The sequence below is a fragment of the Myotis myotis genome, unplaced genomic scaffold (assembly GCF_014108235.1).
Source record: "Myotis myotis isolate mMyoMyo1 unplaced genomic scaffold, mMyoMyo1.p scaffold_m19_p_6, whole genome shotgun sequence".
Taxonomy (NCBI): Eukaryota; Metazoa; Chordata; class Mammalia; order Chiroptera; family Vespertilionidae; genus Myotis; species Myotis myotis.
In genome coordinates this window covers 76,518,708-76,536,156 of record NW_023416368.1, presented here as the reverse complement: position 1 = coordinate 76,536,156, position 17,449 = coordinate 76,518,708, and the positions used below count along the sequence as shown (strand labels likewise).

The 17,449-nt window shown below is 41.2% G+C and overlaps 1 protein-coding gene across 3 annotated transcripts in view; it reads left to right on the top strand.

The window, feature by feature from the left end:
• Positions 1 to 17,449, top strand: part of ELP3 (elongator acetyltransferase complex subunit 3) — a 147,207-nt gene that overhangs the window by 78,638 nt on the left and 51,120 nt on the right. The window contains exon 15 of one of the 3 annotated variants that reach the window (XM_036313501.1): positions 14,602 to 16,000. The exons of 1 other annotated variant lie outside the window; for it this stretch is intronic. In XM_036313501.1, coding sequence (XP_036169394.1) covers positions 14,602 to 14,681 — 80 coding nt within the window. In that variant the 3' untranslated portion in view covers positions 14,682 to 16,000. Of the gene's footprint in view, positions 1 to 2,354; positions 2,811 to 14,601; positions 16,001 to 17,449 lie in introns of those variants that run through there. One more of the 3 variants, XM_036313500.1, reaches the window with a different exon arrangement.

Here is a 17,449-nt window from a genome sequence, read left to right as displayed (position 1 = left end):
GGAAGGGGAGGGATTGATGTCTCTTCAAATCTTACAATAGACACCCTAGGGAAGAAGGACCACCCCAGATTTTTGGAGGACTAGGGCTTACTGCCCAGCATGACTCCAGCCAGTCACTCTAGGAATCGGGGTGGTAGGTGGTTCACATCCGCTCTCTTACCAAAGATCAAGCATTCCCCTGGTGTGTTAAGTGTTTTATCAGGTTTTAGAGCCCAAAAATAGTTGGTTCTGATTGGTATTTTTCCAGCTTAATGTTTGTTTCAGTGGAGGGAATTATCTCTGGAGTTCCCTATGCCACCATTTTCCCTCTTAAAGTCTATTTAAGACTGTAAATAGAAGGGATCCCTCTTCCTTCTGGGTTATAATAGACGGCACAGTCTTTAACTTCTGCAGAGACACACTAATGATTTGGACATGGGTGAAGTAGTGAGAACGATCTGGGACATAGCAAACATTCCACCTTGGTAGGAACAGAGCCACTCCATTTTGAATTAGATGATTGTGGGTCCTCCTATGTCAGATGCCCAGTGAGGAAAAAACCTAAGGGCTATAGGCTAACCCACCAGCATCACACTATTGTAAGTACCACAGTAGCTTCTGTTTAGATTCTCCATGCTTGCTCTTTGTAAGTTACCTACTTTTATTTTTTGTTCATATTTACTCTATTATTTTAGCATACTACTACAAAATGCATAGAGGAACCTTTAGGCTGCTGCGTAGCAAATTGGATCCTTTACCTCTCCTGCGATAGTTTCCTATCTTCCCAGGTAATGGGGAGTAATGTGCTCATGTGCTGTGATAATGATTTGCAATACCAGCTACTTTGAAGAGCTGAGATTATATGTGACCTTGTAAGATTTTTTTTTTTAACAGCAGAAGAAAACATTTTTTCTTTCAGAGATCTAGAGTCATTGAGTTAATTGGTTCTTTTTTAAATGTCCAGAATAGAAACCTTTGCTCAACTCTCATATCAGTGTGCATTGTTGAAGAGTGAAATACTGCCATCATAGTAAGATCAATGAGATGTAATAGTCTCATTTCAGTATCTAATGAATACATTTGCCTTGAATTAATGCTGCTAGGCATATATCAAGCACTCAAATAGTTGATTAATTGAAATCAAAAGTAATTAAAATAGCTTTTTTCATTTGTTTTTATTTCACTGATTTTTTTATTATGTAATCATGAATCGTCATATCAATCTTTCATCTAATAAAAAAAATCAGATTTAGTGTCAAAAGCTAGAATTAGCATGTTTTCTTTCTCTTTTCAAGTTTGGCTTTAGGAATGTATGTGGGCTCAATATTAATTCAGTACAACACATAAGTAGGGATGAAGGACGGCCTCATGTCCTAACAAAGGTAGTGTCAAAGAACCAGGAACGTATATGCACCCCTATGTTCATAGCAGTGCTATTTACAATAGCCAAGATTTGGAAGCAGCTCCAGTGCCCGTCTGTAGATGAATGGATACAAAAGATGTGATACATTTACCCAATGGAGTACTACTCTGCTGTGTGAAAAAGAAGGAAATCTTACCTTTTGTGACAGCATAGATTGACCTGGAGAGTATGATGCTAAGCAAAATAAGCCAGTCAGAGAAAGTCAAATTCCATATGACTTCACTTATATGTGGACTCTAACGAATAAAATAAACAAAATAGAAACAGACCCATAATACAGAAAATAGACTGGCAGTTGTTAGAGGGGAGAGAGCTGGGTAAAAAAGGTGAAGGGATCAAGCAAAAAAAAAAACACATACAAAAAAAACCCATAAAACAAAACTCAGGCACATACAACAGTATAGTGATTACCAGAGGGGAAGTGGGGCACAGGGAGGCAGCAGTGGGTAACGGGAGGATAAATGGTGATGGGAGGAGTCTTGACTTGGTGAACACACAATACAATATACAGATGCTGTATTATAGAATTGTACACCTGAAACCTACATATTTTATTAACCAATGTCACCCCAAAAAATTCAGTAACAATTTTTAAAAATTAAAAAAATTAAAGAGCAGGAATGTACCTCCAGATTTCTAAATCATTTTCCTGCTTCAGATAAGAAAATGTCTAAATTATGTGGCCAGAATTTTTCTTTCCTTGAAGAATTCCAAGAGATAAGACTTTAATATCCAGGCTCCCAGTACTGACTCATTAAATACTTGATTAAGTTTCCTTTATTATTTTGTCCTCTATTAAAACACATTAGTAATTTTATATATTTTTTTGTGGAGTTGGAATCACTAAACCCAGTTTTGTTTGAATTTCCATATGCATGAATTATTTCCCCATTTATAGGAGCAATCACATAGATGAAATTACATAAATCTTCTCTTTTTCATTTTTTAAAAGTTGACAGTAAAGTTCATCAAATGTTAAACAAGGTCAAGAACATAACCAGCACCCAAGAAGTACCCTCTGTTGACGCTTCTCAATCATGGTGCCTTCTCCCCACCCCGCCCAGGAGCCTAACGTTTTTGTTATTACTGTCCATGATTTTATTTATATTTCACTACCTAATTATGATTTCCGTACCTATATAGTTTTGTTGGGATCATTTATAGCATATTTTTTTTCTACTTTTGTGCAATCTTGTGAGATTGAGCCACATTGTAGCTGTGCTCATTTTTACTGATATGTAGGATTCTATTATGCAGGTATCTCATAATTGATCTGTTGTACTCTTGCTGGGTATTTGGGTAGTTTCCAGTGAGTATTCTTGTATATGTATCTTGGGATCCATAAACATTTCTATGGAATATATACCTAGAGGAGTGGCGTGGCTGGATTGTAGGGAGTATGTATGTTCAACTATAACAGTCTGCAGAGTAGTTTTCTAAACTGCTATCCGTTTTCCCTTCATCTAATTTACTATCAGTGGGTATAAGGGCAATTTGAAAGTATTGTTTTCTTTGTGCCTAAACAATTTATTTTAGTAATAATCTGCTGGTAGCAAATTATTCCAGTATTGACTGTATGAAATGCCCTTAATTTGCTACATTCTTAAAGGAAGTTTTCACTGTGTATTGAATTCTGAGTTTGTATTCATTTCCTTGCAGCACTTCTTCTGTAAGCTTAAGTACTCCTGACTTGTCTACTCTTCTCTAGGATCTGGTTCCCATCATTATTCCATCTTTATTGCCCCTCCCCCCCCCAAAAAAAACCCTGTATTGCATTTATCTTCATTTTTAAGTTTTTTATTGCCTACCTATATTATCAGACCCTTGTATATGCCTTATTCTTCTATTCCTTACTGAACCGTTAGTGAAGTGGAAATAGGTCATTATATTTGTTTCATTTAGTGATCTAGAAACAACGGAGAAAAACTGGACATGTAGAGGAGGTAAAGTGATCAAGACAAGTCAGATGGCCTTTCTGTTCTGTAAAAGAAGGGATGTGCTGTTACTAGAGCAGACTTGATGTTTAAGGACCACGTTGGGGGCACGGAGCAGCCGTTTCCATAACACAGGTGCCAGAGCGCATTAGAAATACTCTGAGCCAAGAGGTCAGGCAGGCTGGGTCTGAGTCACAGTTCTACTTGCCGGCTGTGTGAACTTGAGTTATGGCTCTTCCTGAAACTTCAGTGCCTGGCACGTGTATGCTCAGAAAGTGTCCTCCTCGTCTAGCTTTATACGCTAGTGTAAACAACTATACAGTTGTTGCTCCATTTGTTTGTTTTTAAACGAAGTTGTCAGAATCTCAAGCACGTTTGGTTTTAGGCTCATTTCCTGCTCCTGACTGATTTTCTCGTTTAAAAGCCTCTCCCCTGGTGTTGGATCTGTCCCCTTAGAAAGAGGGCTTGTAGTGATGTGGAGAAGCAGAGCTGCTTTGCAGCCACTTTGGGTACCACATTGACTAGTTTACTCCTTTTGCCTGCTCCTCCCTTTGTTTTCTAATCCAGAGTAGAACGTAAATGAACAGCTAGGTTTGTTTCATTTTCATCTTTGATTACTCTTCTTAAGAGGCAGCTGGCATGTACATTTTCTGTGATTGCCTTTCTTCCTCAATATTTAGATCAGTGGTTCTCAGCCTTCCTAATGCCGCGGCCCTTTAATACAGTTCCTCATGTTGTGGTGACCCCCAACCATAAAATTATTTTCGTTGCTACTTCATAACTGTAATTTTGCTACTGTTATGAAACATAATGTAAATATCTGATATGCAGGATGTATTTTCATTGTTACAAATTGAACATAATTAAAGCATAGTGATTAATCACAAAAACAATATGTAATTATATATGTGTTTTCCGATGGTCTTAGGCGACCCCTGTGAAAGGGTCGTTCGACCCCCAAAGGGGTCGCGACCCACAGGTTGAGAACCGCTGATTTAGCTGGGGCTTGAGGCTTGAAAGGCATTTGGTACAGAAAAAGGATTAGAGAAATGCTGTAGCCCCTGGTCTCAGGTTCAGGGGGAGGCCAGCAGCTCCTGGCAGCCAGCCTTGGGAAATGGAAAGGAGGCTTTCTCCCCTAGTTCACACTCTGTACTCCTGTCATCCCATAGCGTGGACAACAGCCTGTAATTTAACACTGCCCAGGGGCTGCATTCTGTCCAAGGTACCTGCTGCTGAAGTATCACCTGTTCTTTTAATAACTTAATTCTTAATATCTAAAGTTTATACATTCACAGAAAAGTTTGTGCCTTTCTCCCAAAAAGAGATGTATGCCCTGGGCAGAGGTGGAGGCCAGGAAGGGAAAAACAGGCTGGTCACTAAAGCCCAATCTCAGAGATCACTCTGAGCACATGCCAAGGTATTCTTTCCGCCTTACTCATTTTATCATCATCCCAGCTGGTAAAATGGTGAAGATAAAAACATTTATCCTGTCTCCAAGAAAAGAAAAAGGCCCCCGCAATACAGGCAAGTTCTGGTTGTGGGTTAGGCAGCTTGGAGGACCGAACAAGGCAAGCACTGGACTGCCTCCCTCCTCCTGTCCTCGGTGCTCTAGCAACTGTTGCCTCTGCTGGTGGAGCCCGAGGACTGCCGCACAGGTTTAACTCCTGCCCACCACCCCGCCCAGGGGCCAGCAGAGCCACACACAGGCCACCAAGCAGAGAACGTGGTTGCTTGTACGCCCGCTGCGTCTCTCCTCAAGGGCAGGAGCAGCGTTACACAGAGGCCTGTGAGACAGCCTGCCCACGTCAGGCCAGGAGGCTGGCTGACGTCAGCTGGGAAACATAACTGCTTTTTCTTGGCTGGCTAACGAAAGGAAAGTTACTGTGACCAGGGCTGTCCAGGAGCCCGAAAAGCATGGAGAGGAGACAGAATGTGGTCTCCATCCAGCCCAGGTGATGGTGTGTGTGTTCCTTTCTCAGGGGGCTAACAACACTAATATTTTTGCCAGCCTGTTCTGTAGATTGTAGAAACTGGGGGGAGTGGGGACGGGGAGAGATTTTTTTTTTTTTTTTTTTTCAAGCAAGAGGCACAAAGAAAGACAAATGGGGAATTTTTAAGTAAAAAGAGGTTGGAGTCCAGACATCTTTCCCCAAAATGTTTAAAGCTTCCCAAAGGGTCCAAAAATAGACTTTCCATCACAGTGCTACGGCATGTTATTGAAAAGATAAGAACAAGGATAAGAGCTCAAAAATAAGCCTTTCCTTCAAAAAGCCCTGGTGCCTCTCAAGTCGGTGCTAGCTGTGGGCCCACCGCCTGTGAAAGGTGAAAGCACAGATGGGAGTAGAGACCCGGGGCACCTGGATGCTCGGTTGGAATCATTCCTCAGTTATGCCCCAATAAAGATATTCTTTTAACCGGCAAGCCTGGGAAATCAGGGCTCTCTCGATCACTGCACTCTGGTTATCTAGCAGCTGTCTAGTCCCATGTAAGACATGGGAACTGCTTCTCTCTCACCGCTGCTGCTGTTTGTGGTAGACAGATATAGGTTGTGCCATGTTTTGGGAGATACTGTTGACCCTTGAACAACGCTGGTGTTAGGGGCACTGACCACCCACCTGCACAGTCGAAAATCAGTGTATAACCAAGTCAGCCCTCCATCCCCAACTACAGTTGCCCCTTGAACAACACATGTTTGAACTGTGCAGGTCAAACCTAATTATTGAAGGGACAATGGTAAAGTATTTTCTTTTTAATTTAAATTATTTATTGTTTAAAGTATTACATGTTTCTCCTTTCTCCTCCATTGACCTCTCCCTGGCCACACCCACTCTCCAGCACATGCCCTCACCCCCTGGTTATGCTCATATGCACGCATACAAGTCCTTTGGTTGATCTCTTAACCACTCCCCTGCCTTCCCTCTGAGGTTTAACAGTCTGATGCTTGTCTGTCTCTGGATCTCTTTTTGTTCATCAATATATGTTGTTCATTATATTCCATAAATGAGTGAGATCATGTGATATTTATCTATCTCCAACTGGCTTATTTCACTTAGCATAATGTTCTCCAGGTTCATCCATGCTGTTGCAAATGGTAAGAGTTCTTTTTTTATAGCAGCATAGTATTCCATTGTGTAGATGTACCACAGTTTTCTAATCCACTCATCTGCTGATGGGCATTTAGGCTGTTTCCAAATCTTAGCTATTGTAAATTGTGCTGCTATGAACGTAAGGGTGCATATATCCTTTCTGATTGGTGTTTCTGATTTCTTGGGATATATTCCTAGAAGTGGGATTACTGGGTCAAATGGAAGTTCCATTTTTAATTTTTTGAGAAAATTCCATACTGTTTCCCACAGTGGCTGCACCAGTCTGCATTCCCACCAGCAGTGAAGGAGTGTTCCTTTTTTTCCACGTCCTCTCCAGCACTTGTCATTTGTTGATTATAGCCAGTCTGACAGGTGTGAGATGGTAGCTCATTGTCATTTTGATTTGCATCTCTTGGATGATTAGTGACATTGAGCCTTTTTTCATATCTCTTGGCCTTCTATCTTCTTTCAAAAAGTATCTATTTAGGTCCGTTGCCCATTTTTTGATTGGATTGTTTATCTTCTTTTTGTTAAGTTGTTAGGAGTTCCTATAAATTTTGGAGATTAAACCCTTATTTGGATGTAACATTGGCAAATATGTTCTCCTGTGCAGTGGGTTCTCTTGTTTTGTTGATGGTTCCTTTTGCTGTGCAGAAGCTTTTTATTTTGATGTAGTCCCCTTTGTTTACTTTCTCCTTAGTTTCCATTGTCTGAGAAGCTATACTGGTAAACATATTGCTACGAGATGTGTCTGATATTTTGCTGCCTATGGATTCTTCTAAGATTTTTATGGTTTCCCGTCCTATATTTAAGTCTTTTATCCATTTTGAATTTATTTTTGTGTATGGTGTAAGTTGGTGGTCTAGTTTCATTTTTTTGCATGTATCTGTCCAATTTTCCCAACACCGTTTATTGAAGAGGCTGTCTTGACTCCATTGTATGCTCTTGCCTCCTTTGTCAAATATTAATTGAGCATAGTGGTTTGGGTCGATTTCTGGGTTCTCTATTTTATTCCATTGATCTATATGTCTGTTCTTGTGCCAGTACCAAGCAGTTTTAAGAACAGTGGCTTTGTAATATAGCTTGATACCTGGTATTGTGATCCCTCCAACTTTGTTGTTCTTTCTCAGGATTGCTGTCGGTATTCGGGGTCTTTTTTTATTCCATGTAAATTTTTGGAGAGTTTGTTCTAGGTCTGTGAAATATGCTGTTGGTATTTTAATGGGGATTGCATTGAATCTATAGATTGCTTTGGGTAGTATGGACATTCTGATGATGTTGATTCTACCAATCCATGAACACAGTATATTCTTCTGCTCTAGTATGTCTTCCTCTATCTCTTTTTTCCTGTAGTTTTCCAAGTACAGGTCTTTCACTTCCTTAGTTAAGTTTATTCCTACCTATCTTAATTTTTTTGTTTCAATGGTAAATGGGATTTTTTTAGTTTCTCTTTCTGTTAGGTTATTATTGGTGTATAAAAAGCCATAGATTTCTGGGTGTTAAATGACTTTGGCAATGTAGCAGGATACAAAATCATTAAATCTAGTTTTTTGATGGAGTCTTTAAGGTTTTGAAAATTTTTTTAAAGTACAGTTGACATACAATATCATATTAGTTTTAAGTGTGTAATAGTAATTAGACATTTATATAATTTATATAGTGTTATCACCCCAGTAAGTCTAGTAGCCATCTGACAACGTACAGAGTTATTACAATATTATTGACTTGACATTCCTGTGACTATTTTTATAACTGGCAATTTTTATTTTTTAATTCCTTCATCTTTTTCACTCAAACCCCCTCCCATCTGGCAATCATCAGCTTGTTCTCTATGAGCTTATTTCTATTTTGGGGTGTTTTTTTTTGAGATTTCACATAAAAATGAAATCAGATGGTATTTACCATGTTGTCACTAATGGGAAGGTTTTATTCTTTTTAATAGCTGAGTAATAGCCCACTGTACATATGTACCACATCTTCTTTATCCATCCTCTGTTAATGGGCACTTAAGTTGCTTCCATAGCTTGGCTATTGTAAATAATGCTGCAGTGAACATAGGGGAGCATATCTTTTCAAATAAGTGTTTTGGATTTCTTTAGATAAATACCCAGAAGTGGAATTTCTAGGTCATATGGTAGTTCTATTTTTAATTTTGGGGGGCATCTCCATACTGTTTTCCGTAGTGGCTACACCATTTTATAGTTCTAACAGTGCACAAGGACTCCCTTTTCTCCATATTCTCTCCAACATTTGTTGATTCATTGATGATAGCTATTCTGACAGGTGTCAGGTGATATACCTTATTGTGGTTTTAATTTGCATTTCCCTGATGATTAGTGATTTTGAACATCTTTTAATATGTCTTTTGGCCATTTGTATGTCCTCTTGGGAGAAATACCGATTTTTAGTTTCTCTGCTCATTTTTTAGTCAGATTGAGTTCCTTAAATATTTGAATATTAACTCTTTATCATATGTATCATTGGTGACTATCTTCTCCCATTCAGTGGGTTGTCTTTTTTGTTGATGATGGTTTTCTTTGCTGTGCAAAAGCTCTATAGTTCAATATCAAACATTTGTTTTTTCTTTTGTTTCCCTTGCCCAAGGAGATATATAGCTAAAAATATGTATGTTACTAAGAGCGATTTCAGATTGTTTACTGCCTGTTTTCTTCTATGATTCCGGGTCTTAGATTTAAGTATTGAATCCATTTTGAGTTTATTCTTGCATGTAGTAAAAGAAAGTGGTCCAGTTTGATGCTTTTGCATGTGTCTCTCCAGTTTTCCTAACACTATTTATTTAAGAGATTATCTTTACCCCCTTGCATACTGGTATATTCTTGCCTCCTTTGTCATAGATTAAGTGAGCATATCGGTTTGGGTTGATTTCTAGGCTCTCTATTCTGTTCCATTGATCTCTGTGTTTGTTTTTATGCCAGTACCTTGCTGTTTTGCTTACTATAGCCTGTGGTATAGTTTGATGTCAGGTAGCAGGATACATCCAACTTTGTTCTTCTTTCTCAAGATTATTTTGGCTATTTGGGGTCTTTTGTGGTTCCATATAAATTTTAGGGCTATTCTAGTTCTGTGAAAAAAATCCATTAGTATCTTACAGGGTTTGCATTGAATCTGTAGATTGCTTTGGGTAGTATGGACATTTTAATGGTGTTAATTCACAATCCTTTTGCTGGTGGAGGACTTTGCCTCAGTGTTGATGAAAACACAGTCTCTGTGAAGTTCATTTAGAGTGAAGCACAGTAAAGCAAAGCACAATAAAACGTGGTATGCCTGGACAGTAAATCTGCAAGCATTTATTGCATGTTGATTACATGCTAGACACTGTAATGTGCTAAGTCCTAATGATGGACATCATTGACTTCAAAGAACTTAATTCTAGGACAGTATGGAGGTGCCCCCCAAAATGAAATAAAGCACAGCAATAAGAACTTAATTCTAGGAGGGGAGGTAGACAGTATGGAGATGCCTCCAGAGTGAAATAAAGCATGAATACCAAAACGATAGACCAGCTAGCATCAAGACGGGGTTATGAATCCCAGCTTCTTTTTGGATAGGGAAAGGTCATTTGTGGCAGGAACTAAAGCTGAAGGGCAAACCAGACTGGGCATGAAAGGCTGTATATTAGGCCAAGAAATTTGAGCTTTATCTTGGGACTCGCCCTTAGCAATTTTAAATAGGAGAGTAGCATAGTCTGATCTACCCCCTCTGAATTGATTTTTTTAATCCTCACCCAATGATATTTTTCCATTGATCCTTAAAGAGAACAGAAGGGTAGAGAGAGATACATCGATTAGTTGCTTCCCACATGAGTCCCAACCGGAGCCAGGGATCAAACCTGTATCCCAGGTACATGCCCTTGACTTGGAATCAAATCAAACCTATGGCCCTTTGGTACGCTGGCCGCCGCTCTAACCACTGTACAACCCCAGCCAGGGCTGAATTCTGATTTTAAATGGTGACGTGACCTCATGTGTTTATCAGTTGCTGCCCTTAAGCTGACATGCCAGTTGTAATATTTTCAGTAAGAGAAAACTCAAAATGGCATAAAGTCACCGTGGAGGAACCTTGAAGATATAGTGAGATAAACCAGTCACAAAAGGACAAATACGTATGATCCCACTTACAAGAGGTTCCTACAGTAACCAAATTCATAGGGACAGAAAGTAGAATGGTGGTTGCCAGAGACGGACGGGGAAGAAGGATTGGGGTATGGAGTGTGTTTTACAAGATGAAGAGTTCTGGAGATGGCGGAGGTGAGGGTTGCACAGCAATGTAAATGTACTTAATACCACTATACTGTACACTTGAAATTGGTTAAAATGGTAAATGTTATCTATTTTACCACAGTACAAACAATTGTCCCCCAAAGTGGCTTAAACTAAATGGAAAACATTATTTCATAACAACTTCATCGTTAGAGTAGCTTCAGGGTTGGGCGAATTCATGGTTTCAGCAGTAGCAATAAGAGACCCAGGTTGTCTTCATCTGTCTGCTCTGCCATCCTCCACACATCAGCTTCATCCTCAGGCAGGTCCCCTTGCAAGACATCTGCCCCGGCAGAAATTACTTTCCAACACGACAGCCATGAAGAGAGACCGTCTTTCTCCATCTCTCTTTTTAAGACCAAGAAAGGCGTCCAAAGTCCCGTATTGCTCAGCATCTGCATTTGAATTTCTAACAGCCATTCCTTCAGCAGCATGGCCAGCACTGAGCTCCCGAGGTCCTCCTACATCCCTCCTCCTCACTGTCTTTCCAGTCTCATAGTGGCAAGTTCTCTTTTCTCCAAACCCTCCCGTCACTCAGGCCAAAAACCTTTGGGTCATTTTGGACCCCTCTCCTTATGTCAGACCCTATGTACGTCAACAGATTATTTTCTTTTGACCCTGCCTTAAAAATGTTTCCAGACTCCGCCTACTTTTCACCACCATGACTTTGCTCTGAGCCACTTCCATATCTTCCTGGATTATCGCAGTAGTTTAACCGGTGTCACTGTTTCTGCCCTTGATCACTTATTCATTGAAAAAAAATATTGGAGCCCTAACCGGTTTGGCTCAGTGGATAGAGCGTTGGCCTGTGGACTGAAAGTTCCTAGGTTCGATTCTGGTCAAGGGCATGTACCTTAGTTGTGGGCACATCCCCAGTAGAGGGTGTGCAGGAGGCAGCTGATCGATGTTTCTCTCTCATCGATGTTTCTAACTCTCTATCCCTCTCCCTTCCTCTCTGTAAAAAAATCAATAAAATATATTTTTTTTAAAAAAAGAAAAAATATTGGAGTTTTTAACAATGTGCCAGGTATTGCTCCTGGTCCTAGCAGTTCTGCAGTGACTAGAACAGATCAAACTCCCTGACCTCTTGGAGCTTTCTTTCATTCTGTTCTCAAAACAGCGGTCAGACTGATCTCTTTCAAATACAGTATAAGTCATTCATGTCTCTCCTTTGATCAAAATCCTTAGTTTCACCTGCCCATGCTAATACTATCTACCTGTAACTGAAGATGAGGAAAAGTCGGGTTTTAACATTGACGTTCCTGTTCTCTATTAAATGCTGCTATGCCACAGAGCCTAGTTCAGTTTGAATGTGGATTTTCAAGTGGGAGAAGGGAAAGGGAAGAATCGTTTCTAGCAGGTAGGACTCTAGAAGTGGAAAGCACTGCATTGAATGACTCCAGAGGCATCTGTGTGATAGAGTGGTCATTCTGCCTCTCTTCCTGCTCCTCCTGCCTTCTTTCACAGAATTCTTTGGGCAAAATAGAGCTTTTAAAACATATTGAAACCTCTATTAAATGGATGTTTTTTAAATTGAGATATAACATACATGCAGTAAAATACATTTTAAGTGTACTGCTTAATTAGTTTGTGCATGTGTATGTCCCGTGTAACTACTAATTCAGATCAAGATACATTTTGAGAACTCTCAGTCCATATTATCTTCCAAATGTAACCAATATTCTAATTTCTGTCACCATAAAATTAGTTTTGCCTTTATCTGATGGAATCTTTTTTTTTTTTTTTTTTTTTTAATGCTCACCCAAGGTTATTTTTTCCATTGATTTTTAGAGAGAGTGGAAGGCAGGGAGGAGGGGGAGACAGGGAGATACATAGATTGCATGTACCCTGGCCAGGGCAAGGATTTAACCTGGGAATCAAACCCTTAGGCCAACCCTCTATCCACTGAGCCAAACTGGCCAGGGCAATGGAATCTTTTATATCTAGTTTCTTTCATGCAAAACAAGGTATGATATTCACCCATGTTGTTGCAGATAGCTGTACATTTTTCATTGCTGCACAGTATTCCATTTTTTTAAAATACCACGATTTATCTATTCTATTGATAGATTTTGGGGATATTATGAATACATGTCATTTGTTGGATGTAAGAATTGTTCTTTTCACTTGACAGTATAAATGCTGGGTCATAGGATGTGCTGATGGATAGAGGATCTGATAAAGTGTCCGTACCCCTCTGTGGGGTTTTGAGAAGTCTTCCTGTATTCAGTGGTCTGAGCTGTACTGCCTGACACATTAGTCTTCATGTCTTCTCCTCGCTCTAGCCCAGGCCACAATGTTGAACTGAAGTAATGATTAGAATGCAAAGACAAGGTGATATTGTACAAGGTTATGAGTAACAGCAATCCTTGGATTAAAAGGGTAATTCTCTAGTGACCTGTTATCACAAGATATGGTTCTGTTAGCCCCATTGCATCAGTTCCATTTAGTACCTGAAAATTTTTGAAGGGGGTAGGAAATCCTATTCCTAAATAGCAAACGTTTAGGCCAAAGAATTAGGCCAGACTTGAGAGAACTAACAGTTAACTTGATTTCATGCACAGTACTGATCACTAGCAATACAAAGTGATGAACAAGATACATGGAGCTTGCCCTGCATAAGAGGCAGGACAGCCATCACGGTCCATTGTGGAGGGCAAAGCGCTGTAAGGAAAACTCTGGTTTTCATTTACGTCACACAAAGTGCTCTGAATACGACCACACTACCGACCCGTGACATATAGGTGTCCACACATCAGGCAGTTCTGCAACACCAGCTGGGTGTCCTACAATTTAGCTCAAGTCCGACACTATCTCCCTGGAGATAATGACAGATCTCACAGCTGAAGGGCTCAGTCACACAAGACTGCTCCCACTTCAGATTCCAGTCACGAGTCTAGGTTGTTACCTGTGCTTCTAACCAACGGGCTATAAATTGTAGGTTCCCACAACTCCCTCCTGAGGTTCAGTTAATTTGCCAGAGGGAACAACATGAGGAAAGAGGCAGACACTCACAGGAACTTAGAAAAATTAAAAATTCACTCCAGCCTGGAGCATAGTGTTTAAGGAGACAGTAGTTGCAGAAGATGGAAATATAATCAGATACTAGATCATGAAAAGCTTTAAAACAATAACAATAACAGCCAATGTTTCTGAGGAATTGGCCTTTTCCAGGCTCTAGACTAATCACATTTCATGGACTACCTCATGAATACTCAGCATCCTTAACACATAGGAACATCGTTACAGACGATAAAATGACAGGTCCGGGCCTTCTCTGGCGGCTCAAAAGCCCATTCTCTTCACCTCCCTCTAAGAGACCATTACATAAGCCATGCTTTATCTTCCTATGGGCTCAGCTTCTTGATAGTGGTGTACTTTGGATCGACTTAAATTAGCTAATGTTCCTGCAATGTTTGCAAACATAAAACTGGTATAAACTCCTGGTGCTTATACTGATCATGTATCAAATCAATCAATAAAAACAAAACTATAAATTAATGCAACTTAATTTCATTAGTCTTCATGTGACTGATGATATTTTGCTGAAGTTGTCACTCGCAAGGAGTGAGTAGGCCCTGGGAGTAAAGCGCAGCATACCTTTGCTCCTGGCGCTCTGTGGAAACCCCGTCTTCCCGCACCTCTGGTCTCTCAGCTTCCTAGAAAGCATACTGCTGTTGGGCTTCATTGGAGTGAAGACATCTCACATATGCAGCCTCTGAAAGACAGCACCTTGAATTCAAAATAATAGAAATGGTCCAAACTTTAATTAAAGTAAGATTCAATCTGAAACGCAATGTGGTCTGAGTGGGAGAGGAGGGAGTGTTTGGTGGCTTTTGAGGGTCGCTATGGTTATGTATAGTAGAGATTCTTACTTTTATAGTTTTGCTTCTTCACAGGGGTTGGCACCAGGAATTATTACAGAAAAATTGGCTACCGGTTACAAGGCCCGTACATGGTGAAGACACTAAAATATTAGCCCCAATAGTCCACCTGATGCAGTGTTTCTGGCAGGAAGTGGAGGTGTCTTGAATATTCAACAGAGAGGCTGAGCAAAGCAAATGGACCTACCCTGTCCCCTTGGCAAGAAGCTTCACCCTCATCCTGCAGCTGCGGAGACTGGAAACTGCTCTCAGGGCACGACCGGGCGTCTGGTGACCAAGCATGGAGCCTCTGGCGCTCGGCGCTCCTGTGCCCCGACCTGTGTGTTGTCAAGAAGTCACTCCAGTTTTCAAGGCTAAGTCGTGTACCCAGTTTCTAAATTCTGCATGTGGCCAGCAAGTGACTTACTCAGACTGACAACAGCAAATTAGTCAACTCATTTGGGTTCCATACTTCATGAAATAAAACTAGGTGGTGGGTAGAAGCAAAGTTAGGAGAAACTTATTTATATGCTGTAGGGACAAAAGGCAGGTTGAACACATGAAAACTGACCGATTTTTACCTCTGGACTTGAACACAGAAGCATTCCAGCACACGAAAATGAGCTTTTCTTCTATTGCAAGTCATTCTGGTTTCTGTGATGTTTGCAGTAACTGTGATGGAGAGAGGAGTTGACATATGTTTATGTTTCTTTATAACTGCAGAACAGTGTGGGCAGCACCTACACCCACAGAAACGATTGGCTTCTCCTTCTGTCTCTCCTGAGCAGGCGGAGTCGGGCGTGCGTCTTGGGTGGCGTGGCCCTAAGTAAAGATGCCCTCCCACAGGAGCTGTTCCCTGCATTTTAATTCTTTAAGATGAATTTCGGTTTGCTTTAAATGGATAAAGATAAGAGTTCAGCTCATATGAAAGCAAAACTAAAAACGGTACTGCAGAACGGGCCCAAGTCTAAAGATAGGAAAAAGACCGGCTTCTCCCAGCTCCACCTTGAACTGTCTCGTAAGTCCCAGGTTACCTAAGGAGACTCCGCCTGGAGAGGGTCAGTCCATGAGAGCATGGCTGAAGCCTGTGCCCCTCGGCTTCTGTGGCCTTTCACAAGGATCATTAAATGGGATTGATTCTTCTCAGAGGTACAAAAAATAAAACCAACAGAGAAGAATCACGTAAGGGGTTTTCCTCTCCCCTGTAAACGCGGTGGCAATTGCCATGAATATACAGGGTGGTTTCCAGCCTTTGACACTGTTCCCTCCCCCTGGGTGCCGTCTGCCGTTTCATTCAACTGCCACGAGGCCAATGCACTGCCTTCCCGTGGGCTCGGTGGAGCCAGAGGCTTTCCATGAGCGTAGTTTAGGGCACTTAGCTGCTTCTCAATTATGTGTGTGTTTCCTTTAAAAATAAAACTGTTACGCTAACAAAGCATATACTGTGATGGCTGTTAGCACACATGACGAGCTAGAAGGGAGAACGTGCTGGCCCAGGCTTGCCTCCACCGAAGTCTCTGCACCTCCAATTTCTCATCTGTCCTACTTAACCCCATGTGTCAAACTGTGTAAGGTGCAAACAAGTCCTTTGTAAAGTTGTAAAAGGACTTTCACATGTAAGGTTCATTGTAAAAGGACAGTTTAGAGCAAGTTTTTAAGACATAATTGCCTGTTTCTAATGGATAAGTCATTGTTTCATCTGGATTTTCATCTTAGGGCTCAGGAGTACCTACCTAGCTCATCCCCAGCCGTCCTAGGAGTGAGTCTCCTAGCCTTGAGCAAAGATGCGGAGCTTCTCAAGCTTCCCGGGGGTGCAGTCCCTGCAGCGTTCTGTTACTAGAAACAGCTTCTCTGCTGACTGCCAAGGACCTCTCCTGGCATTCATGGCGCTTGGCACTCCGGTGGCCTGGCCAGCCTGGCCCTCCCAGAAATGGCTGCTCCTCAGTAGAGCAGCCGCCTTATAAGAAAGATCCATTAGGCAGGACCCTGCGGCCTCTGTTTGAAACCTTGAGAGCTGCACCTTGGGTTCCTGATCTGTATTGAACAGCTGAGCAACCACCTCAAACCAAATAGCTCTGCTTAGTTCAGCTTCTTGTGATATCACCTGGAGTGTTAAAAAAAATAAAATTAAGAACAGACTGAAATCTATTTGAATAGAAAATGAGATTAAAAAAAAAAAAGATCCATATCACCCAGTGAAAGAATAAAGCTCAGTTTCTCAAATGTGGGAAAGAATGAACTCCCTTTAAAGGAAAAAATTTCCACAGCCTCAAAAGAATCCTGAGATGGCCCTGCCCGGTTTGGCTCAGAGGACAGTGTTGGCCTGCAGACTGAAGGGTTGTGGGTTCCACTGCAGTCAAGGTCACATACCTCAGTTGCAGGCTTGATCCCCAGCCTCAGTCTGGGCGCGTGCAGGAGGCAGCATGCCGATGTCTCTTTCACAGCGATGTTTCCCTCTCGGCTGTGTCTTCCCCCTCCCTTCCGCTCTCTGATCATCAGTGGAAAATATCCTTGTGTGAGGATTAACAAAAAACAAAGCCTGTTCTCTAAAAATGTCCTGCAAATTGCAAATTTTCATGTCCAAAGATTTTTTGTGAGACTATCATTAAGTTGAAAAACATTTATTCATAAAGAACTCACAGACCCCCGAGTTTATGAAAGACCTCGTGATCTAGGCTCTGCAAACCTGGGCTCCTCCGTTAACTCGGGGATGTGGGCAGGTCCCTCACCTTGAGCTGCAGCTTCCTGTTTCCCACGTGAGATGCACACCCATCTCTCAGGGTAAGTGTGAGTGTCAGATACGGTCACATTTGAGAGGCTGCATGAACCGTGCCATTTGCTATAGAAACAATTGTTACTCTGATGCAGTAGCTTCTGTCAGATG